We start from the raw sequence: 26,376 nt of genomic DNA, 5'->3' as shown, positions 1-26,376 counted from the left end.
GCCAATAACATAATATAGAACTTTTAAAAAATAAATAAAAAAAAAACCCAAACGAGACAAACAACTTTTTATTAGGGATATCAAATAAAGGCAGTGGAACTCTTGGGACAAATTTAGTGAAACTAGTCTTCTTAGCCCTCAATCGGAGAGGGTGGTGGCAATGTTTGAGCAGTGGTATTATCATCATCATCATCATTAGAAGCATCACAAAAGCCAAGTAGAATATCACCTTCTTGCTCAGTAAAGCCAAGTGAACCCATCATGGCTGGCCAACACTCGTGATGTATAATTCTTATGGCATGACAACAATTGGGTCCAAGATAGGTCTCACCATTGAGGAAGAACATTATGACTTCTCCAGTGCAAGATTGGAGCTCAAATAAGGAATCCCAACAGTTATTCTGGTTGTCCAATTGTAAGCGAGTTGCTAAATTTGAGTGACTATTAAGAGGCATTGCCATGGCTAAGAAGGCCATGGAAAAAGCTAGAAAAAGTGTGAGAAAGAAGTTAAAAGAGTAGGCCATGAGATTGAAAGAGATAGAGAGAAATGGGATTTGAGAGAATGGTTATTGGTATGCACTCAAATGGGGCTAGGATGGTTGTAATATATATACATGAATTTTGTGCATGAGAAAAATTAAAAGACTTGAACGGGTGCAGAAGTGGGGAGGCCAAGAGGTATAGTAACTTATAAGAGGAATTTAAATAGTTTAGATGTTATAGCATATGTACTGACCATCTACATTTATGCTCTATGCCTTTATATGAATGAATTGATTAGCATCCCCTTTTTAAAAAATTAATCAATATGTAAATTAATACAGAAAATGAGTTTACAGGCAATGTTGATCCTAGGGTAAACTTATTAGGAATATCGTAAGTCACATAAATTGTATCGTTGTCCAGTCAAAGTTTGTGTGGGGGGGGGGGGGGGGGTGGTTGGGTGGGTGGGAAGAGTCCAATCAAAGATTTTGATTGAATCAAAATTGGTTTGAAACAAATTCGTGATCACATTAAGTTCGTAAGCTTTTAGTGGGCTTAAAGTACCTTGGGCTCTATCTGATCCACAATTTTTTTATGGTTCTTTTTTTGGATCTCCAATCCATACTGTATCAAAATTTTGTCAAAAACCATCCCCCCTTTTTTCGGCTAAACTATCCTTTTTGGGCCTTCAATTTCATAACATACTAATTATGTTCTTCTCAAAAAAAAAAAAAAAAATCATAAGATACAAAATTTCTCTATTCAAATTTTGAACCCAATACCTTGGCAGAGGAACATCGTTGAATTTCATAACATACTAATTACCTTCTTCTCAAAAAAAAAAAAAAAAAAAAAATCAAAATCATAAGATACAAAATTTCTCTATCCAAATTTTGAACCCAATACCTTGGCAGAGGAACATCGTTGAGTCTGAATTACACGACAAAGTAACAAATATTAAGACCCTTTGCACATAAAAGGTATTTATACAGTTGTGCTTCACCAAAAAAAATAAGATCACACATATTTTCTATACACTTTGTACCAATCTGGTGGAGTTTCCAAATCAATGTTTTTGCTAACGAGTCCTTTGTTTGTTTGTTTGTTTGTTTGTTTGTTTGTTTTTTTTTTTTTTTAGAGAGAGAGAGAAAGTTTCGACCTATAACATCTACTCCTAATAATAGCTCTTTATCATTAGACCAAGACACCAATCAGTTTTTGGTGTAGGGGAGGATTGAATCTCAGATCTCTTATACAACCATCAGAGGTTTTACCAGTTGAGTTAACTGGAATCCACACTAACGAATCCACACTTATCAGACCCACGGGCCTGTTTTTAAGAGTCCAAATCTTCTGTTTCATCAATTGTGCTCCACTTCATACTCCGCCAATAAAATTTAGACAGCTAACATTTTTCATTAAATAAGATATTTCATTAAATGAGACAATTAGCCTCTCTTATTAAAGTCAGAGTTATCTCATTTAATGAGAGAGGCTAGTTGTCCAAGTTTTATTGGTGGAGCATGAAGTGGAGCACAATTGATGAGACAGAAGATTTGGACTCTGTTTTTAAAGTGGTTATAGGAGTCAAATTGTGGTCGCCCCAACAATCTCTCCCTCACAATAACACTCCCGTGACTCGAATCCATGACTTTGTCTTTGATACTATTTGTCAGACCGCGAGCTGAGTCATTCCACCTCAAAACTAATTGGTAATGAGGAAGACACATTTAAATATTTTATGGCTTTTGACATCATATCACACGGGTCTATTTTTAAAGTGGTTGTAGAGAGTCAAATTGTGATTTCCCAACAAAACTTAAATTTCAAATGATGTTGACCAGTAGATTTATGTGTGAGGTGATAAGTTAATTTGGTAATGCTGTGAAATTGTTATGAATTTTTGCTATGTTTTGTAACTTTATTGTAAAATGAATCCATCTCAAATGGATAAATGATTTTTTTTTTTTTTTTTTTTGCTTTTGTAATTTTAATTGTGTATTGTTAAAATAATCATGTTGTAATCGTTAGATTTATGTAGAAACTCGAAGTACATCTCTTCATGTAGTAGCATTATGGAAAAATATGAGATAAGTAATATTGCAATCATCAGCTCAATTAAAATTTACTCAACCAAACAAAAGCGTGTACTTTATTCATAAGGATCATATTTATTGCTAGATACAGCACCAGAAAACATCAACGACTCAACATCATGCACCCACGGAATAAAACAGAAGCTACCCACATAACACATAATTCTGCCTTATTTGATCACACCAATATTACTGACTTCTCTATCTAGGAGCTTCCCAACTTATTTCTTTTTCTTTTTCTTTTTCTTCTTTTTTTTTTTTTTTTTTTTTGTTAGAAGAAAAAGCGCATAAAAGGGGAAGGTGGCAAACTCAACGCGTTGGCCCCTCTGGTCGTGGTCTTAGACTGCGTTTGGAAAGTGCGGCCATAAACCCCCTTTGGCCTATAGTCACGGGATTTGGACCACATTTGAAAACGTGGTCATAGGCCAAATCGGCCTATGGCCACGTTTTTTGGACCTAAGAGTGCATTTTACAAACGTGGCCTAAGGCCATTTTTTTTGTAGTGATGCGCCGAGGGCAACATAAAGGGTGATATGAGTACCAATGCGATCATTAGTGAGAATTAGGGGGACTTGAACCAAGACCGATCCACTAGACCATGTGCGCGCTAGTCCCAACTTATTTGGACACTGTTGCAGAATCAAAGAGCCAGCAGAGAGGACGCAGTAGAACCAGATGCTGCATGACAATGGCTTCGCAATATGACACCATGTGTAGGTGTGAATCCAAAGGAAACCATGATAATTGGCCAACAAGTATGCCTAGTGGTGGCAATTACACGGCAGCAACAAGGGTCAAGATCGCTCTCGCGGTTGATGAAGAAAGAAACAATCTCATTAGTGCAGGATTTCAGCTCCAAGAGTGCATTCCAACAATTGACAAGCTCTCCAGTGTTTTGAAGCATCTCTGCCATGTTGTATCCTGTCAAAACTCCTAGGTTTCTTGATGCTGTTGCATTCTGCTCTTAAGACTAAAGCAAGGGCCAACAAGATAAGCACATTTTTAAGTTCCATTGTATTAATGTTAATGTGTTAACTTTATGTGTGTGAGAGAGAGAGGGATGAAGGAAAGTCTTAGGTTCAAAGGGTTTTATAGAGACAAGATGGAGAGGATAGGAGGGAAATTGTTATTTAGGATCGATGTTATTAATTAAGATGTAATTATTGTTTTCATAATATTGTTCTATTGGTTTGAGCCAAAAAATACATAGAGAAATGATGTGTTTTTGTAATGTCATTGGTCAAGCAAACCATTTGGGAAGTCATAAACGGTTTAAAATTTGCATGCAATTTGGGTTAAGTGATGAATGAACATCATTATTAATTATTATTTCTTAAAAATAAAAAATAAAGGTCATGCCAATGCAAATGGTTTGCATGCCATTAGGAGCAAGTAGTGAAACATTAAAATATAAAATAAAGTCAAGCCAATGCAAATATATATATATTCTAATTTTGTTAATTTAGTTTGGTAAAAGAACCTCGGGATAATTTTAATGTTTTAAGTTAAGCAACTACATAGACCTACGTTAAATGACCAATGAGCTTTAAAAATACCATGGTTCATTCGCAAAACGATGGTGTCTTGGTTAATGATAGAGTAATGTTAAAAGTTACTTTTTAAACAATTCAAGAAGAATACTGCAAGCAAATTAAGATTTAGCAACTACTACAATAATACAATTACATATCCATGCAATCTATATTGGATCATTTCGTAAGAGAATATATAAAAATAAAAATGATATTTTAAATTTTGTTTTGTCTCTAAAAAGGGAGCAGTTATATTGTGTACCCAGCATATATGCCGGGTACATAATATAATTTTCGCTAAAAAGGACTCTTGACTCAAGGAAGAGCTTTTAATTTGTTCATATTGTTGTTTAAGGATATATAGTGTCCTTTGACAAAGAATGCTGACTTTTGATCAAAGGACTTTTTGTTATGCCGGGTACATAATATAATTTTCGCTAAAAAGGACTCTTGACTCAAGGAAGAGCTTTTAATTTGTTCATATTGTTGTTTAAGGATATATAGCGTCCTTTGACAAAGAATGCTGACTTTTGATCAAAGGACTTTTTGTTAAAGTTATATCTTATATACCAATGAGCTTTAAAAATACCATGGTTCATTCGCGAAATGATGGTTTCTTGGTTAATGATAGAGTAATGTTAAAAGTTACTTTTTAAACAATTCAAGAAGAATAATGCAAGCAAATTATGATTTAGCAACTACTACAATAATACAATTACATATCCATGCAATCTATATTGGATCATTTCGTAAGAGAATATATAAAAATAAAAATGATAGTTTAAATTTTGTTTTGTCTCTAAAAAGGGAGCAGTTATATTGTGTACCCGGCATATATGCCGAGTACATAATATAATTTTTGCTAAAAAGGACTCTTGACTCAAGGAAGAGCTTTTAATTTGTTCATATTGTTGTTTAAGGATATATAGTGTCATTTGACAAAGAATGCTGACTTTTGATCAAAGGACTTTTTGTTAAAGTTATATCTTATATATATTGGCTAGGGTTATGAATGCTTCAAAAAAAAATTATAATGTAATTGTCTAGTAACTCTAGAAAAAGTTGTACATGCATCTACAAGTGACAACAGGAGCTGATCAAGAGGATTATAAATTGGGGGACGAAATTGGGGGAAAAAATTATTTAAAACTAAACATTATAAGTGTTAGTATATAGCTTAGTCTAGCCTAGCCCATCGGGCTTAGCCTAGTATACAGTACTTATAGTCTACTCATATTACTTGTTCCTCACACATACTTAGCTTATATAAAGTTCTCTATTGTATAATGTATTTACACATAATATATATCAATATACATACTATTCAATCTTTCTCTCTCACTTTATATACCTCCATAGTGTTATATTCTCTTTCACTTCGGCGTTCTTCCGCTGCCCTCGCCTTCATCCAGTAACCACTATCAAAAGCAAGTTATCGCCGTCATGCCCATAGTCCCTACAATGCTCGAATCTCATCACTCTGTTCCCCAAACTACCAAAGCAAAGGCATAGCGTGACAGATCAGCCAATCTCGAGCAAAACCCAACCAAGAAACAGCTCAAAATCACTAGACACGTGCCCACATGCGCCGCCCAAAGTTTCTAACTCATAAATATGCACTCCATGTGTCGCCAGAAGCTCACACGCACCTACACACGCTCCACGCGCCTGATCCAGTTTGTGTCATGCCACATCAGCCTTAGGGTGATGTCATTCTGCTTACGTCAGTGTCCTTATCATTAGATTACTTCATCACACATCAGTCGTTGACTTTTCTGTTGTTGACTGTTGACTTAAACAGTTGACCATTGGCTTTTGACCAAAAGTCAAAAAATTTCAACATGGCTTATCTTGCTTAGTTTTTTACATAGATTCTGTTTTTGGGCTCTGTCTCTTCATTTGAGGTCTCTAAATTCCTCTTTGTGGTCATTTTCTTCACGATGGCTCAACAAAATGAACAAGACATTATTCATCCTATCACAGTTATCTTGGATGGTCCTACTAGCTATCATGCATAGTCCCAAAGTATGACTGTCTTTCTCAAGGGTCACAAACTATGGAGGTATGTAACTGGTTCGATTCCCAAGTCAATGCCGCTTCCTTAGTCCAAAGCCACTACTGATGTCAATGCCTCTAAAACTATTGTTGTAACAGAGGATGATTATGAAGCATGCCTAGAGGAATGAGAGAGTATTCAGAGTAAGATCCTATCTTGGTTTATCAATATCTCTATACCTTCCATTCATAGTATTCTTCCTCGTCTTGGTACTGCTGCGGCTGCTTGGATATTTTGGTCCAATCGCTACAATTGCACTAATGATTCAAAGTTCCACATTAAATCCAAGCTTTATCAAATGTGCCAAGAGACAGGTCAGTCTATTTCTGATTATTATTCCATTAACTAGTTAATAGGTCGGGTTAGGCTAGGTTGGAAGAGAAAAATCTGGCCCATGTTCTTGTCCATGGGCAATGTCCATATTGTCTTTAGCGGGCTGAGCTACCGGGTTAGGCCTAATGAGCTACTCATGGGCTTGTATTGGGAAAAAATCAATTTTTAATAAGGGATTAATTAATCTATTTTTTTAAAGGAAAGAATGAAAGAATTTATTGATTAATTAAATTTTTTTACAGTATTTATTTAATTTTTTGTTCCGTTGATGGAAACCTATTTTTTTTTTTTATTAAGGGTTTAAATGTTTTTTTTTTATTTTTAAATTTTAATAAAATCAAATCAAATGGTTAATTCAAAATTACTAGACTACTAGGAAAATATATATATATTTAGTAAACTAAGTTTAAAACAACCACTTTAAGTATGTTAAGAAATTCTTTTTATAATATTTCTTAAGAAATTTTTCTATAATGTTTCAAGATCAATCTTTTATACTCCTCCTATATATTTTGAAAAATGCTATATACACAATATTTTCACAACAAATTTTAAGTAACAAATTATTACAAGTTGTTATTGATATATAGGATAAAAAAATATTTTTAATAATAAATTCAAATTATAACCGATATTAACTAGCGACCTCCGTCAACATAACACTTCTCATTTTTATTATGAATTCTAAGCTAGCAATGGGCATAAAAACTAGCCCACAGCCTTTTCCTTTTACACTCCTTTATCTTTGCCGAAGAGCCAGCGCCAGGGGCATAGCCAGGAATTTTTGCTTGGGGGGCCCAAGGTAAAACTATAATTTTGATTTGCAATTCAACGAAAAACTCAAAGTACAGTATATTTATAATACAAGATTATTGATAGAATTTTTTTGTTAGTGTAATTTTATAGCACTCAAATATCAAAATACTAACAAGTTAATTGACCAATTGAGCATCTTAAGTCTTTTTTTCTTGAGTTTATCCTATTCTTTTGAAAAACCATAAGTCCATAACATTCATAGAAATCAAATATAAGTATACAACAAAATTGCAAAAGAAGAAGAACAAAAAGAAGAAGCTGGTATTTCTCAATATTTGCTTAGCTTTAAATAAGAAAACTTTTTGTTAAGGAAGAGGGAGAAACTAATGAAAATGTGATTATGTGAGAGGATCCCATTGAAGAGATAATGAAGAGTAACTGAAGAGAGAGCACTAAGTGATGAGGAGAGTCTTTTCAGTGGTTTTTAAGTGGAAAGAGATATTGTAATAGTTTTGAGAAAGTGCGAAACTTAAGTACAATATCCTAATTGTAATAAATGTTTAACATGACCAATAAAATACAAATAATGTTATTATTTTTAAGGACAATTAAATTCAATACATATGATTTTAATCAGGTAATCTAATGTACTATACTTCAGTTTTATCCCTTCACAAAAATTGAATAACTAAAAACTAAAAAAATATGGATGCGATTATCATGCTTTAGAAAAGAATGGAAAAGACAAAAGGATTTAATTTTTCTGATTGCATAGTTGAAATTTGGGGTGGGAAGAATTTTATGAGTGACATGTTGGAGAGGAGGGGGGGGGGAGGGCAATCTTTTAATCTTGTGGGGGCCAACTCTTAACTCAAAATAATTCTAGCCTAGTTTTACCTATAATTAGAGAAGTTTTAAAAAAAATTGGAGGGGCCATGGCCCCCCAATGCATAAGGTGGCTCCGCCCGGCCTCCACATAAATCATAAGGTATGTTTGTTTTATCCTTCTTTTCGTAGCGCACTCGCAGCTAGTACTGTGTTTTTATGGAAATTTGATGATTTTCAAGTATGGCTTTTTAGATTGTTATATAATTTGATTTTGCTGGATTTGTAGATATTTATATAGTGTGTGATACATATTTGTTTATATCCCAAAAAAGAACTTTTTTTTTCCTCTTAGATTAATATACCCAAAAAAAAGACAGCTTCCTTTTTTTGTTTTCTTCAGCTGCAATCATTGTAGAGATCTTTAATCTGATGCATTGGTTTTTTGATAAATGGGTATTGTAGTGAAATATAGGTTGGCGTGGCGGTTGACAATTTGTCACCTTTTTTGCAGATATGAGGTCCTGTGAGTGAGAGAGCATTGGTTTTGGTTGATGATGTGTTGGCTATTTAGTTTTTATTTTGGGAAATGGGAACTAGACTGAATCATGCGAGAGAGGGATAAGGCCTAAGATACTTGGATTTCTTACTTAGCCTTGTCTGCTTGAGAAAGAAAGAATTCACTTTTTCCCCTTTCTAAAATAAATTTTAACTTAGAAAGCTGTCTTTTTTCTTTCTTTCTTTATTAATGAGCCAATAGTCACCAAATTTAAAAAAAGAACTAAAAAAAGAGAGAGTTTACTGGAGACTCAAAAGGGTCGATTTTTGCTGTCAAAGTTTACCCTTTCTTGTGGTCACAAGATTTCTTAGTGTTCATGTTACATTGTAGAAACTGCTGAAGTGTGAGATCTAATATATACCTTCCACATTGATTTTTGTATTGGAGCTTCTGGTGTTTAATTTTTATGAGTTGTTAGTAGACTTCAAGTAATGCTACAAGCCTCCAAAACTTTTGATAAGGTGTCATGAATGTTTTACTTCTCACTCATGGTTGTGAAATTTAGTTATTTTTTAAAAAGTTTGAAGTCATTTTTAAGAATTAGTGATCAAGAGGTAGTAACTCATATCCTACAGTCTGTGTCTAATTGTTTGGGCTATGCTAGTGTTATGGATTATGTAACTCTAAAGAATTTCAGTGTCTAATTGTTTTATTTATTATTTGGGGTGTATTAGAAGGAAAATTAGTGCACCAGAACACTAAGACGAGTGCAAGTGGACCTTAAGGGTCCTCTGGCAAGAGGATTCAAGAGGTACGCCATTTTTTATTTATTTTTTAATTTGTTTGTTAGAAACCCAAAAATGATCGAAACCCAGTTGATCTTTCACTCTCACACTATCCTCTTTGCAGGCTTAGCATTCTCTATTTGTAGTAAGTTTAAAGAGGTGTGCACTGAGCTTGAGAATAGTAAGTAATTTCTGCTTAAATGCTTGTAAAATTCTATAATGAAATTTATAATGCATGGTTTTGTGGCAGGTTGTTAAGCTGGAGCATGCAGGTGGCTTGCATGGTGTTATAAGGTGGTTTATGTTGATATTAGGAGTATTGATTGTTTTGTGTATATTTGGATGATTATTGTATTATTTTTATTTTACTTTCATGGACTTTTATTACAAATAATTTCACTGGCTTCTTGAAATTCTCTTTTCTTTTTCTTTTTTCTTTTTTTTTTCTTTTTTTTACACTTGCCAAATATGTGCCAAGTTTTCCTCTAGCTAGGCGTATTCTTATTTTACACATGGTGAGTTACCTTTTGATGATTGCTTAGATGATATACGGTTTATATTACACTGCTACTACGTGTTTGATAAATACCTTTAATGAGGGTTTTTTTTTTTTTTTTCCACAATTTGGAAATGACTGCTTAATGAAACTTTATTATTAGTGTGTATTCGTTGGTGTCAAAAACTTTTTGTTAAGGGATTTTAGGCGTTTTGAGACTCCTTGTGTCCATGATTATGAATTGCCAAGATAATCTTTCTTGATTCTTAAACTCGGCTTTTGTCAATCTATTTTTTTGGTTTTTTATTCAATTCTTTGGTATAGTGCAATAACTATATCCTTGAGATGCCCACATCAACAATTAGAGTTAGACCTTGGTGTGACTCGCAAGTCATTTTCCCAAATTTAGAAATTTAGTCCTTTTTTCTTAGGATTATATGTTTCCTTTTTGTGAGGTAAAAGATGTTTCGTTCTTCAAATAAATGTGAAACAAACTAATTGAAATAAGGACTAACCCTTGGTGTGTGCATTCATGAAACCACAATATAGGAATTTCTTGTAAAACATTCTATAGCAATGGATAAGAGCTGGATGATGATTAACAATAGGATATCCTAGGAATATTTAAACGGAGTTGAACAATTTCTGAATTTTGCGTCTCAAAAAGCACAGCAGGATGGAAAGATCATATGTTCCTATAGAAAATGTGCGCATTCAAATTTTTTTGCTATAGATGTTGTACGAGTTCACCTAGTATCACATGGGATTTGTAGGGGTTATCAACCTTGGATTTTTCACGGGGAATCATTTTGCAAAAGATCATCAACTGCATCTCATCAAGAAACAAACCACTCATCTCATCAAAAAACAAACCAGGCGGGGTAATTTTGGTATTTTGAAGACTAACTTGAGTACTAAATAGATGTTTTTAAACTGCGGTATTTATTGTCAAGTGTTTTATTGTATTTATTAAACAGATTGGAACTTTGATTATGATATTGACTTAGTTTGGGTGGTAGTTTTTATTCTTTGGATGATGATATTGTACACATTTGTAATGTATTAGTTTGGGCATAACAATCATTACTATTATATTTGTCTATTTGACTATGGTTATAGTTTGTTAGTTTGGAGATTTTTTATTGTGGTATTGTGTATTAGTAGAGCCTTTGTTGTTGTTGTTGTTGTTGTTGTTGTTGTTGTTATTTTTTTTTTTTTTTTTTTTTTTTTTTTTTTTTTTTTTTTTTTTTTTTAAGTTTTATTTGCATTATTAACCGGTTATAAACTGGTCATTAAAGGTGACTTTAAAACCTAATTTTCAGGGGAAAAAATACTGGTCTGCCCCTACAGGTCGAGATTTTTGTAGTGCGTATACATTATGATGCCTTGCTTAGCAACAACTTTCACACTTCCTTTTTTCTTCATCTTTTGTCACTGGTTGGATATCATTTTTTTTTTTTTTTTTAATAATTCACTTGTTATAACAAGTAGAGAAGGGGATATGAAATTTAATCTTCCTTCATAAAAGAGATCAAGCGGTGTTATTGAACTACATAATTCTTGACTGGTTAGATGTTATGTTAGTCCTAGTTAGACTTATTATTGGTATTATAAGTCTGATTATTTGTTATTTAAATGAAATGTACTCAAATTTTAACCCCAAACAAACCAATATTGCTAGGCTCTACTTGTGCATGGATTCGATTCTTAATAATTGACCAAACGTATTGTAAGGGAAGGGTGTGATCTGGGGTCAATTAAGTTCTTGGTGCTTATGGTAACTCCAAAAGCAAAAAAGAGATACATATACATTGAGAAAATAGATACTCACAACGGCCCTTCGTCATTAGAAACTTTAAAACTTGAAACTTGAAAGGCTGTCCAATTGAGATCTTAGCTTAGAGTTGATGTGATGTAGCTCTGCTTTGTAATTCTGTTTGGACCTGCTAGTCCTTGTACTTGTTTGTTTTGATCTTAATAAAAAATTTCTGAGCTACCAAAAAGATTTTAGTCTAATTTAAGTTTATATATATATATATACACACACTACTTACTAATGAAACATATTTGAAGACATGAGATGCATATATAGCTGTCACACAAAAAAAAAATTTATTATGCGGTTCATTATTACATAGCGGACTAGACCACATCAAAAACCCCAACATGGACCCATGAAGCAAGACAAAGAGACAAACCCAATTTGCCCCAGGAAATATTCCAAGTAAACACAAACCAAAATAAAGCCAGAGAGGGACATGACAGCAACTGGAAAAGGAGTAATAAACTGTCTAGAAATCCTAACTCTGAGAACTTCGGAAGTTTGTGTTACGACCTTTTATATATATTTGACCCCAATGTTTAAGCCTGAGGCAGTGGTGAGGCAGCAGGAGGAGCTATAGAAGGCACCACGGCTTCTGCATCACAATAACCTCTTAGAATATTGCCTTCCTCAGCTGTGAAACCGAGTGAAGTGAGCATGGCAGGCCAGCAATGATGTGTTATGATAGTAATGGCACGGCAACAATCTTGGCCAATATCAGTTTGGCCATTGAGGAAGAAAGTGACAATTTCATTTGAGCAAGATTTGAGCTCCAATAGAGCATTCCAACAAGGGACTAAGCCTTCACTGGTTTCAAGCCTCGCCGCAAGCCTGTGTCCAGGCTTAATGTACAAATCCCTTGTTGCAGTCACATTTGTCACTGCTAAGAGACATGCAAGGGACAGTAACATAAACACAATTTGGCTAGCCATTGGAAAATGATATGTGTGTACGTGTTTAAGAGAGAGAGAGGGAGAGACTGAGAGATATGTAAAAGTTAAGAAGTGAGAGGCTATTTATAGAGCTGGTGATGAGGGAGAGGAAAGGATTGAGTGAGTTTTAACCATTGTATAATGATAATGGGGTTTAATTGTATTAATCAAATGGAGTTCATAGCAGATGATGGGTTTCTGTAACTTCCATTGATCAAATTAACAAGATTTTAGGAAGCTGAAAGTGCATCTAAGTTTTCTAGAAATTTATGTCAAGTGATGGCTCATTTGTGAGAAGCTTAAGCAACTTCTTCTCCCCATATGTTACATGTAGCCCTTAAACTTGTAACGCACAATTTTTCCTATTGCCTTTCTTTTTATGGCTTTAGGAAGGATTATAGTTCAAGACTTCAAGCATTTATGGACTGCAAAACCGTTTAAATCAGGTGGTTGGACATCATTTTTTTTTTTTTTTGGTTTGATTGGACATCATTGTTGTGCTTGGTTTTTTCTCTTTTTTCATTTTTTTTTTTAATGGAAAATTTGTATTTGTTATTAACGCAACTTGCATCAAGAATTTGAGAGCATCTGCATAAGTAGATGTAAAATTTCTGTCTATTTTGCAAAAAACAAAAATTTTTTTTTTCTATTTTGCACACCTATTTTAACAAAACTTTTACGTCAATTTATTTATTCCACTATCTATTTTATTTAAATAATAATATTTCTTTAATTTTTTTATTATAACAAACAAACAACTATCCACATGGCCCCACCCACTTATTTCTTTCTTTTCCTCACGCCAACCCGCTGAACCATCTCCCTCTTTCTTGTTCTCCTTTTCCTTATTCCTTCTTCTCTTTATTTTTTCTTCTTTTTCTTTTACAGATTTCTCAAATTCAAGCCAACCTCACTGCCGCCATCATCACACCGCTGCCAACAACCCAAGCAAGCCCCAGTTGCAGCAACCCACCATCGCCACCTCCGATTTTGATGTAGTGCTACCATGGTCCTCACTTGACTTCATCTAGGTTTTGGTTAATTTTTGGGTTTGATTTCATCTGGTTTTTACTAGTTCTATGATTGGTTATTGCTAGTTTTAGTTTTTGGGTTTTTGTATTATGATGGGTTATTGCTAATTTTAGTTTTTGGGTTTTGTATTTGGGTGGTACCACCTTGATCTGTGGTTGAGGCTGGGCAAGGGTGCTTTTGTGAGTTTGTTGTTGGAAGAAGATAGAAATCGGTGGTTGAGGCTGGGGTAAGGGTGATTTTGTGGTTTTGTTGTGAGAAGAAGACAGAGGGGAAGAGCAAGATGAAAGAGGGGGTAGAAAAAAGAATAATAAAAAAATCATTTATATATAAACAGTAACTGTGCATATATAGTTACTGTAACACTTTTGTATATATGCACAATTTTGCAAGTACTTATATGGGTTTTTTTGGGTTAAAATATATAAAATTAACCTTTTTTTTTTGTATTTTGCACAATTTTGTAGCCACTGATGCGTTTGCTCTCAGTGATTACATATATTGACATAATCTCATGTTTGAAATCTTTACTAAATGAAAGTTTGATAATTTGGTTAGAAGAGCCACTAACATGATTGGATGCTAGTCTTTGAGAACAAAGTACATTGTCACATTCTCCGCTAAATGGAAATTTGATTTTCGTTTGGAGATTAAAAAAAAATAGTGATGGAATGGAAGTGACAACAACGTCAATCATAATTATGCTGAATTGGAAATAACAGTTATAATTATTATGCTGATAACGGTCGTGGTGGTGGCTGTGCTCGGAAAGGTAAAGGCAACAGTTGTATAAGGATATACTCGTGCTGAAATGGTGGTAGCAACGTGAATCTTATCAAGATCCTTTCCATTAATTTTAAAATCAATAGAGTATTTTATATTGAAATTTTAGTTTTGCATGCATCTATAAGTGTAAATATAAAATTATTATTTTAAATCGATACTTTCTATTTCAAAGCAAATGAGGATGATCATTTTCCGCGAGCAATATGTTGGTATGGGATAGTTGTGGCGGTGACAATAAACCGACAATCTTGTGTTGTGTCAATTTATTATTAATTTTTTTTTTTTTCGTATCAATTAAATGATAATAATATCCATGGTAATGATCCCTGGAGGTAAAGATTGCTATGAAAGAAACAAGTAATCATTATTGTTGTTGTTGTTTGTTTGGTTTTTTTTTTTTATATATTATTTTTTGGAAGAAAGAAAGCCCTGAAGCTATAATTTTAATGGCATTTTTTTTTATATCTAGTGTGTGTTTGACTCTCGCTTAAAAAATCAGCTTATTTTACTATTTAGCTTATTTTTGCTATTATTCATGAGTTCTACTATACTATTTCAGCCAACTTTTACTTTTATCTATAGTACTTTCAATAAAAAGTTTTCAGTTTCAGCAAAATAAGCGGATCCTAAACAAACTCTATTAGTTATTAATTTTTCATTGTAATGCTTCTTGCCTTTTAAGATAAAACATTATTAATTAAATTCTCACCTAATATTTTTGAGATTAAAAAAAAATTATTAATAAAATTTTTGTACATAGATTTTGTTAACATCTAATTTTGAATTGATAATATGGTTAATTCAATTGATCTAAAATATGATTTTATCAATTTTAGTTTAAGAAAAAAAAAATTCTTCCAAAACAATTATTAAGATATGCGGTTTTTTTTTTTTTTCAAACCGATTATTCACTCAAGATGGAGCCTTTTCTATATATTATTAATTAGGATGGGTCTATTCTTAATGGGATTCCTTAGGCCAAGGGCTTGAGTTGCCCGTTGTTTTTTTGCTTTTAGTAAATTCCATAAATTTGATTGTTTATTTATATTTTAAAGCTATTATATATTGTAGCAATTCTTTTCTTTATAGTTGTTAAGTCGACACTTCTTCATTACACATCACAACAATCTTTTGTAACAATCTAATAGAAAATATTACCATATGTCCTGGGGCGTAGCCATGATTTTTTACATGATGGGACCGAGGTATAGTACTTTTATAAAAAAAATTCAACGCTAATATATCCATAAATTGTCTAGTTCACCATAAACATACAAAATATCCAAAAAATAATATTTTGCATCAAAATTATGTCTACTATGAATCTTTCATAAAATAAAATTAATCTATTATCATCAAATTATAAATTCTGAATTTTGTTACAAGCATCTTAAATTCATCCATTATCATCAAATCATTAAAGAAGAACATTTTGCATTAAAAAAATTTGGTTGTTACATGTGTTTTAAATTTGGAATGACTAATATCAATTTTTCTTAAAGAATACATCAAATGTTTTTGGTTTCCTCATATTTCTTTTAGCTTTAATATGACTCAAGAATGAACCTAAAAATAACTTTTGTTTAAAATAAAAAATATAAAAAAAAAAAAAAAAAAAAAACAATTATATAGATGTTACTCACTTTCAAATGAACCTAAAAATAACTTTTGTTTAAAATAAAAAATATAAAAAAAAAAAAAAAAAAAACTCAATTATATAGATGTTACTCACTTTCAAGAAAAACAAATTTCACTATTATTTTAAGTAACATCCAACACAACCCCACATACTCACACTTGCAAGTTCACACTACTATTTTAGGAGCGAAGAGATGAAAAATAAAAAAGAAAAATTTTTATTTACAAACTGTTAAGGTTTACAGCTTTGTTTGGTTGTGTTGAGATGAGCTCTGTTTTGTTAATAACAACTAAACAATGGGGCTGTCATGAGAAAAAGCAAAAGACACGTAGCTTGAGAATGAGAATGAAGAGAAAAATGTATGGGCAGATATCTATACTATTTAAAGAGAGTAGGTCATTATCCATCGGATTAAACACAAATCTTTGGACAATTGGAGGACTCAGTTATTATTTTATTTGTGAAGAAACCTTATCTGTTAGACTAAGAGTCTGTTTGGAAACAACTTATTTAATTGAAATTGAAAACTTTTTACTGAAAGTACTGTAAATAAAACTAAAAGGTAGCTAAAATAATACAGTGAGACCCAAAAATAGTATCAAAAAGTGCAATGGGATCTATGAATTGTAGCAAAAATAAACTAAATAGTAAAAAAAACTAATTTTTTAAGCCGATGTCAAATGCAACATATGAGTCCATTTGGGAATAGGTTATTTAGCTGGAACTAAATTTTTTTTTTTTTTTTTTTTTTGCAGAAACTACTGTAAATAAAGCCAAAAGGTAGTTAAAATAGTACAGTAGAGCTTACAAATAGTATTAAAAGTGTAATGAGCCTATAAATAATAGCAAAAATAAACTAAATATTAAAAAAAAAAAAAAAAAAAACTGATTTTTTGAGCTAATGACAAACACAACCTAAGTTTATGTCTTCTAAATACATGGGCGGTCGATTATATGCTTTTGAGGGGTCCTGTATCTTTTTGCTACGTATGTTAAGGAGCAAGGTGGCTCCGCCTCTGCATATACCCTAACACTCCAAGCTTTTATAGGAAAATACAAAAAATACTCATAATTTCATAGTCGGGACACATTATTTAAGTATTTTTAATCTAAAAAAAATCCTTAACTTTTACATTTACCTTTTTTTTTACACGAGAGTTTGATATGTTTGGCCAAGGGATTTTGGGGAGGGATTTTATTTAAAGTCATAATATCGGTATTTACAATTTTTTATTTTTTTTTAAGGTTGCATGGGAGTTTTCTAAAAACTGTTGAGATTTTTAAGCATCGAAGGCCCAAATCTCAAAACCAATTTTGATAGAGAGCATGCTATCGTACAAATTTTACAAACATTAATATTTTCACACCATCACCATTATCCCTTATATTGCCATAAGACTGATGTTTAATTGTTTACATTGCCACCACCATTACCAGCTTATATCAGCACCATTGCTTACGGAAAATGATTCTCTTCACTTTTTTTGAGAAGGAGAGTGTCTATTTTAAGATAGAGATTCTATATTTTACAAATTTAGAGGTGAATATAGAGTCATGTCATTTAAAGTTAGCATTTTATTTATTTATTTATTTGGTTACATGAGATTTTAAGTGAGATAACATTATTAATTAATTTACACATTTAAATCAACGTATTAAAAACTAAAATTTCAACATGAAAAGAATTCTCTTTGTTTTGAAACAAATGGAGAGAATCTTGATAGCATTCACATTGCTACCACCATTGCAATTATTACTGCACCATTCTTATACCACTGGTGCCATAGCGTTGTCACCACTTCCATTCCTAGCACAACCACCATCTTCATCTTTAACATCACCATAATCATAACACCACTGTACATCAAAAACCTCATTTACCATCATAATAATTATTACTTTGTCCATTACACTATTTTTATAGCCAATTCGGCACATATAATTATCATTAATGTCATTGTTGTCACTTCCATGCCATCACTAATATTTTTGTTTTCCAAAACATTAATCAAATTTTCATTCAGTAGAGAATGAGACACTGTTTATCTTAGTCGCGACTCTTCGAACCAAATAATCAAATTTTTATTCAATAAAGATTACAAACATGAGATTATATTTAACAGCAGAGCTAGGACACAACAAAAATTGACAAAAAAATCCATTGAAAACAAAAGCCAAGCAGTATAATGATGTCCAATCAGCTAGCTGATTTAAGAAAGGAAATGGGAAAGATGTGCGTTACATTACAACTTACAAGTTTAAAGGTTACATATATGGTAGAAAAAGTTGCCGAGGCTTCTTACAAATGCACCACCACTTGACATAAATTCCTAGAAAACTTGATGCAATTTCGGCTTCCTAAGGCTAAAATCTTGATTGATCAATGACAGTTACAGAAGCCCATCATCTCCTGTTAACTCCTTTTGATTAAGACAATTAAACCCCATTATCATTACAATGGTTAAACTTAATGCAGTCCTTTCCTCTCCCTCATCACTTGCACTATAAATAGATTCTCACTTCTCAACTTTCACATATCTCTCTATCTTTTACTCTCATAGACAAAGATATACACACAACATTTTCCAATGGCTAGCATAAATGTGTTTATGTTATTATCCCTTGCATGCGTCTTGGCAGTGACAAATGTGACTGCAACAAGGGACTTGTACATTAAGCCTGGACATAGGCTTGCAGCAAGGCTTGAAACCAGTGAAGGCTTAGTCCCTTGCTGGAACGCACTATTGGAGCTCAAATCATGCTCAAATGAGATTGTTATTTTCTTCCTCAATGGCCAGACTGATATTGGTCCTGACTGTTGCCGTGCCATTACTATTATAACACATAACTGCTGGCCTGCCATGCTCACTTCACTCGGTTTCACAGCTGAGGAAGGCAATATTCTAAGAGGCTATTGTGATGCAGCAGCCTCCATTCCATCTGCAGCTCCATCTCCTTGCTCACCAGCGCCTCAGGCCTAGTCGTTGAGGTTAAATATATACATAAAAGGTCGTACCAAGCGCAAGAAGCTCTATGCAGCTTATCAGTACTTTTTTTTACTTGCTACCATATTTAAGATTTCAATGTCCCTCTCTTGCTTTTTATTTCGGTTTCTTTTACATAGAATTATTTCCTAGGGCAAACCAGGTTTGTCTCTCTATCACGTTCTCTGAAGACATTTTGGGATTTTTGATGTGGTCTATTTTGCTATGTAATAATCAACCACATAATAAACAAAAGTTTTGATAATCTTTTGTTTCGTACAATTCTACTTAGCTATTCAATGTACTCCTTTGTACTTGTTCTTGCATATTTCAACCAAAGGCTAAACTATATAATTGGATCCTACCTATAAACATTGACAAGACCACTAAATCCTCCCTCATTGGTGCCAATAGTCACTTCTCTTGGGCATCAATAATCCAAAACAACTCTTCAACAAATTAATAAATCTTTATTTTGAAAAAAGCTTTTCTCAATATATATAAAACATTTTCACACACTAAATGTCTACCACAATAATTTGCATTGGCTAGTATCACTCCCAATGTGTCATTAGACACAAATATAATGTATATTTCATTACTATGAGAGTTATTCGATCAATAACATTACAGAAAATTCTTTTTCTTTGACACCTAAAAAAATATAATTATTATATCAATTACCTTCAATTAATTTAAAGTACCTTCCCCTATAAATTAAAGAACTCTCTCCACTCTTCAATCATATACACAGAATCAAACACAACTATACAAACCACAACACGCGCAGGTAAACTATGGCTATCAAAAACATGTTCATCTTACTGATCCTCACAAGCCTCTTGGCAAATGTGACTGCATCAAGGGACCTTGCACTAAAGTCAGGATTCAACGTTCCAGCAAGCTTGGAAACAAGAGAAGGTTTAGTCAAATGCTTGGTTTTGCTCATGGAGTTGAAGTTTTGCTCAAATGAGCTCTTTCTTCTTGTACTTACAGGCCAGAACAGTCTCAGCGTTGATTGTTGCCCAGTCATAACCACTTTCACCAATAAGTGCTGGCCTTTCATGCTTACTTCCTTTGGTTTCAACACTAAGCAAGGCAATTTACTGCAAGGTTACTGTGAAACAGTGCCTAGGGTTGCTACAGCTTCAGTTGCTGGCTCATGACAGCTATAATATTCACGTCGGACAATTTAGATGATGAAGAATGAGAAACTATATCCTCTTCGGGGAAAACTATAATTAGGTACTTCTAGAGTATAGCTGATGAGATACTCTGAACAAATAAAATTAATTCGCCTAATGCAAATAAAGTACACAACTGTGTGTTGGTTGGGAAGCCTTTGGTCTTGTCCTTCATGTCATGCATATGATGTTTTGTTTAGTACTGTCCTGTAATAATGCTTCTCGCTAATAGAGTATGTAAATGAGAAATTTTGTCTAATAAAAAAGTACCTTTGTGTGTTCTGTATGTCAAATTAAATGATAATACATTAATACCCATAAAATTCATCTCATTAGGAAAGATTGCTATTAAAGGAACAAGAGAATCTGTCGTTTTGTCTTTCATAAATTCCATAAATTCCATAAAGTTGTTTACTTATTTAACTTTTAGAGCAATCAATGATTCAATATAGTGGTTATTCTTTTTCTTTTTTTTTTCTTTTTTTAATAATTTTTTTATGCATAATTTTAGATTACAAAAATTTAAAATTTAAACATTTAATTGATAGCAAAACTATTGATCTGTAATTTTCAAAAAAAAATTAAGTATGAAAAATATAAAAAAAAATGTAATTTAATAATGAATTTATCAAAATCTACCTTCAATAATAAAATATTGAGTAGAGTTGTAACTATTGGCTACTACTAAGAGCATTCATAACAAAGATGTCAAAAAATATAGCTTTTAACAACTCAAAAAACTACTTTATCCATTTTAACACACAATACATTAAAATAATATAAACAACCCAATTATATAATTATAATAAACCCAACAAATTCATTTCACCCTAATCCTCTCTCTTTCTCCTTTCTAATCCTCTCCGCCTCTTCTCTCATCCTCTTCGCTTGCTCTATCCCATTCTGTCTCTCTCACGCACCACCATACAAAGCCACTACCACCACTAACCACCACAATCTACTGCCACTACTAGCCACCATCGCAACCCACTACCACCACCAACTACAACAAGTCACTACCACCATCAATCACAATCCATTGCTACCCAGTAAAACAATCCACAACCCCCGAAACCCAACAACCCATAAAACAACCTCCACCACAACTCACAAAACCCACAAAACAACCCCAAACAACCTTCACCACAACCCACAAAACAAAGGGCAATACAAAATTAGACACCAATGCTTATCATTCTCTAGAGCAACATATCTCCTTGAGGAAAAGCTCTAGGAATCAAAAGCTGGTTACCAACATAGCAACCCCCTCCCCCCTCCTTTGGCTAGCATATTAGCCACATAATTATAATCTCGTCTCACCCAAACAAACTAATAGGAGACATTACCGTATATCTCTCATTCTTAAGTTGACTCATTCGTTTCAACATAATCTTTCATAGACTAATAGGAGTAGGAGACGTTACCATATGTCTCTCTTAGCATTTTTTTTTTTTTAATCTTCAATCTTTATTGAATTAAATTGGACAACAGTCAGCTTTACAAACAGACACTAAGGCGGCAAGCTGACTGTAATTATTGAAACAAAAACATTCGAGGGAAGTAAGAGACAATCTAACTGCCTTATGGGTTGCTCGATTGCACTCTCTTTTAACCCAAGCAAAGGAAAAACTACTAAAAGACTTAGAAAGACATAATATGTTGGTGATGGTGTTGCTAATGGACTAATTTGGTGTTGGAAAAGGGGTTGGGGGGGGGGGGGGAAAGGAAGTCAAAGCAGACTTCAGCGTCGCCTTAAAAAATGACTTGGAGGGGGGGGGGGGGGGAAAGGAAGTCAAAGCAGACTTCAGCGTCGCCTTAAAAAATGACTTGGTTTCATGTTTCAGAAAGTGCCAATTGCATAGCCCATAGGATGGTGGTTGCTTTTGCTAGAAGTGGAAAGCAGGGAGGAATGATCTTGGTCTAGACTTTAAGAACTTCACCTTTATAGTTGCAAGGGATGACTGCTACAACAGCGGTTTTGTCTGAGATTGCAATATATAAATTGACTTTAATCCATTCCTTAGGGGGAGGAGGAGTCCGTGACAACTAAGACGCTACTTGTGCTAGATGAGGTACAGGTGGTTTCTCTACTAGAAACAAGGTTGAGAATTCAGCAAACTTTCCATGGATGTTGGTGATTGCAGCTTGGATATCAATCTAGGATCCCTTGTGAAGAGATTGGTTTCTAAGGAACCAAATTTCATCCAAGATAGAAGCCATATTAAGGGGAATAAGCCACTGGTCTTCCTTGGGGTAAGGCGCATTGGGTGGATCAAGGATCGGTTTGATGAGGAATTTAGGGGAGTGAATTGAGTGTTCCTCAAGCTTTAGCCCCAACAGCAGGAATGCCAGAGTGCCTTGGCTATGGGGCATTCAATGAAGAGATGAATAGGAGATTCAATTTCATGTTTACAGAAAACACAACATGAATCCTGTATTAGCATCCTTTGGCAAAGATTCTCCTTAGTTTGGAGCGTATTCCAAAGCAGCATCTTCATTCTCTCCGAGGCTTTGAGATTCCATAATCTTTTCCAAGAGAGCTTGGATTAAGGCAGATAGTTATCCAAGTCTAGAACTAACCAGCATACTGATTTGACTATGAAGTTACCCTTATTGTTTGGAGTCCAAATAAGCTTATTAGGCCTCTCTTAACATGACACTTTGAGCCTCTTAAGTCAAATGTTTTTTAACCAACTTTTGCTATGTTTACTCTAAAAAAAAAATTGCTATGTTTGGAATTTAAATGGGGGATTTTATTACAAAGTGAAAATTTGGGGATATACAAAATTGATTTTCTTTTTGTTTAGATCAACAAGGGATTTATTTAAAATTTTAGACTTCAAGTTTTTCAAGCATCCAATGCATCAATTCCCAAATTCAATCTTCATAGGGAGAATACTATCATACAAAATTTAGCAGTAATAACATTTCAATAACATGCTTCATTTGCAAGATCCAAGAAGCATTATTACACGATTGTATAATAGAAAACATCCAATACATGACATGAAAGAGGAGACCAAAAGCTTCCCAACCTAACACACAATTGTTTGCCTTATTTGTACTACCAGGTCAAAGACCTCTCTCTTTTTTAGCAAATCAACTTCAACAGAAGCCATTGAGCAGATTACAAGCTACCTTGGGGTTCAAGAGGTCAAACAATACCAAAAATACCTTGGTCTTCCTACTCATGTGGGAAGGAACAAAAAGTTAAGTCTCATATTTATCAAAGAGAGGGTGTGGGCCAAGTTACAAGGTTGGAAAGAACAACTCCTTTCTCAAGTTAGGCGAAAAGTGTTGCTAAAGGCGGTGGTGCAGGCTATTCCAACATTTGCCATGAGCTGCTTCAAACTTCCCATCACATTATGCAATGACATAGAGTAGATGATCCATAAATTCTAGTGGGGCCATCACGGAAACCAGAGGAAGATACATTAGTCGAAGTGGAGTTCATTATGCCTTCCAAAAGACCTTAGTGGTATGGGATTTAAGGAACTACAGAAATTTAATAATGCAATGTTGGTGAAACAAGTGTGGAGATTGCTAGAAAATAAGACCTCTCTCTTCCATAGGTTTTCATAGCGAAATTTTTTCCAAATTGCACTATTTTTTATGCGAAGGAAGATAAAAATTCCTTTACCTGGAAGATTACTCTTAAAGGCCAAGAGGCCATAAAAAATGGGGCCCAATGGAGAGTGGGAAATGGCTAGAAGATCCTCATTTACAAGGACAAATGGCTACCTAACCCCCAGTACACTAGAATTCAATTTCCTCTAACTTTCTTTAGTTGTGATGCTCAGGTATCAGTATTGATTAACAAGGAGAGGAGGTGCTGGATTGAAGATGCAGTTGATAATAATTTCATGCCTCATGAAGCCAAGCTGATCAAATCAATTCCCATAAGCTTCAATGTTGCCGAAGACAAGCTGTGTTGGCCAAGCAATATGGATGGGATATATTCGGTTAAGGTCGGGTATAGACTCCTGGTGGAGGAAGAGATGAGTTCAAATGTTGGATCATCAAATGTGTCTCAGTCTAAGAGCACATGGAATGGTCTTTGGAAAATGAGGACTCCCAACAGAACTAAAACACTAATGTGGCACGCAAATTTGGATGCTCTTCCAACTCGGGTTAACCTTGTAAAGAGGAAAGTTCTCACTAATCCCACATGCCAGGTTTGCGGAGCAGAACAGGAGTCTACTTTGCATGCACTCTAGTCTTGTCCAAAGCTAAAAGAGGTATGGGCTGTGCATTTTGGTTTGCTGAAGAGTGAAGCTAGTGAGTGCTCGACATTCCTGGAAGTGTTTCGCATGTGTATGGAGAAGTCTCATCCCACTGACCTGTTTGCAATGTTAGCATATCAGATTTGGTTCAAGAGGAATAAATTGAGAATGGGAGAGGAAGTGGCTGACCTGAAACTGATCAACTCTATGGCTATTGATGCCCTACAAGAATTTCAACAAGCCAACACTACACCTCCAAAACCTCCTCCAACCCGAAGTCCCACCAAATGGATGCCTCCCCCTGCAGAATGGGTCAAAGCCAACTTTGGTAATAGGTTTTTAGTAACATTATTTAAGTATTGTGAAATATATGTGAATGAAAAATTATTATGAAAATACGTGTACTATTGTTTAATCAATAAAAACTATTCGTAGCAAACAAGACCTTAGTCTCTAGATGCCGTTTAAACTCGTTAGTTGTTCTCAGCCTATCCTCTCTCTTATGGATGTTCGTTTCATTCGAGATCTTAATGAATGGGAGTTAGATGCAGGGGAGGACTTTCTTTGTATCTTGGAATCCAATATTCCTTCAACGGATATTGGGGACCGGATGTGATGGAAGTTGACATCTATTCATTTTACAATAAGTTGCGGGTTTCTTATTCCGTTGTTTTTCCTTGGAAAGTTAAGGCCCCTAAACATGTTTTCTTCTTCGTTTGGATTGTAGCTTGGAATAAGATTCTTACGAGTGATAAGTTGAGACTTGGGGGTTTTAATTTTGTTGATTAGTGCATTATGTGTCGTCGTTGTGGGGAGACTGTGGATCACTTACTGCTTCATTGTGAAAAGTGTTCCTGGTCTGCTTTTTTGGTTGGTGGAATTCGTTGGGGAAGCACTTGTCTAACATTTGGAATTTCGTTCCGTTGTACTTATTGTGATGTCTATGGAAGGAGCATAATAGGTGGACTTTTGAGGAGTTGGATAGCTTCAGAGACCAGTTGCTTACTTCTTTTAGTTGATCTCTATTCGACTAGTCTTGATCTTGGAAACTCACATCTAGTGATTCTCTCCCTTCTTTCCTTTGTTCTCTCCTCCTTTGTAATTAATTTCTTCTTTGTTTTCTTTTCTTCTTTGTTTCTTTCTTTTCTTTGTAATTTTTGGTTTCCTTTGTGCTTTTCTTACATAAAGTACCCTTTTGAATATACATCTTTCTTACTTGTCAAAAAAAAAAAAAAAATTAGTCATTGCTTTTTTTTTTTCTAACTTTTACTATTTTTATTATTTTATTTTTGGTGTTCAAGTGAATGCTATAAAGTTCAATGAGTACTCGTCTGTATTAGTTTCAGCAAGCTATGATCAATCATTTCGTGCTTGGGACTGCAGATCTCACAGCACTGAGTCAATTCAGGTTTACATTAATTTTTCTGTCAGTAATTTTTTCATGGCTGCTCTTTATTAGTTTTTAAATTGGCTTAATGTTCAAGAGTGCTGCCTGATTTGCAGATTATTGATTCATTTTCAGACAGTGTTATGTATGTCTGTTTAAAAAAGAGTGGAAGTATTGGTGGAAGTGTTGATGGAACTGTTCGAACATTTGACATACGTATTGGTAGGTACGTAGCACTCTAGTGGAAATTTCATAAAATCCACATTTTGATGTTGTTGCAGAATTGCTTAATATCAGGACATTGTTTGCATGTCTTACTTTTTGTGAATAAGATGTAGCTTTCTTTACAATTTTTTGGTATTTCCTTTTTGTGGTACATCAAACTCAGTCTATATATATTTGAAACTTCTTATACTGATTTTTTTTTTTTTTCTGCCTTTTCATGTAGAGAAATATCTGATGACTTGGGGCAACCAGTCAACTGTATCTCAATGTCAAATGATGGTAACTGCATATTAGCCAGTTGCTT

At 33.9% G+C, this 26,376-nt stretch overlaps 3 protein-coding genes across 3 annotated transcripts; 2 read left to right on the top strand and 1 right to left on the bottom strand.

The window, feature by feature from the left end:
* Positions 1 to 12,222: 12,222 nt before the first annotated feature.
* Positions 12,223 to 12,615, bottom strand: LOC112027521 (egg cell-secreted protein 1.4). Its single transcript, XM_024060184.1, has one exon. It carries the CDS (start codon positions 12,613 to 12,615, stop codon positions 12,223 to 12,225), a length of 393 nt encoding a protein of 130 aa, XP_023915952.1.
* Positions 12,616 to 18,657: 6,042 nt separating this feature from the next.
* Positions 18,658 to 19,050, top strand: LOC136068255 (egg cell-secreted protein 1.4-like). The gene has a single exon (XM_065775166.1). The coding sequence runs from the start codon at positions 18,658 to 18,660 to the stop codon at positions 19,048 to 19,050; it is 393 nt and encodes a 130-aa protein (XP_065631238.1).
* Positions 19,051 to 19,850: 800 nt separating this feature from the next.
* Positions 19,851 to 20,219, top strand: LOC112027520 (egg cell-secreted protein 1.4). Its single transcript, XM_024060182.1, has one exon. The coding sequence runs from the start codon at positions 19,851 to 19,853 to the stop codon at positions 20,217 to 20,219; it is 369 nt and encodes a 122-aa protein (XP_023915950.1).
* The last annotated feature ends 6,157 nt before the right edge of the window (positions 20,220 to 26,376 follow it).

Source organism: Quercus suber, unplaced genomic scaffold (genome assembly GCF_002906115.3).
Source record: "Quercus suber isolate HL8 unplaced genomic scaffold, Cork oak 2.0 scaffold_106, whole genome shotgun sequence".
NCBI lineage: Eukaryota > Viridiplantae > Streptophyta > Magnoliopsida > Fagales > Fagaceae > Quercus > Quercus suber.
Note: the sequence above shows the minus strand (reverse complement) of the source record. Positions and strands in the feature narration are given on the sequence as shown.

What these genes read in the sequence shown, in the direction of transcription:
- LOC112027521 (XM_024060184.1), bottom strand. Translation starts at nt 12,615, where the DNA reads ATGGCTAGCCAAATTGTGTTTATGTTACTGTCCCTTGCATGTCTCTTA.
- LOC136068255 (XM_065775166.1), top strand. Translation starts at nt 18,658, where the DNA reads ATGGCTAGCATAAATGTGTTTATGTTATTATCCCTTGCATGCGTCTTG.
- LOC112027520 (XM_024060182.1), top strand. Translation starts at nt 19,851, where the DNA reads ATGGCTATCAAAAACATGTTCATCTTACTGATCCTCACAAGCCTCTTG.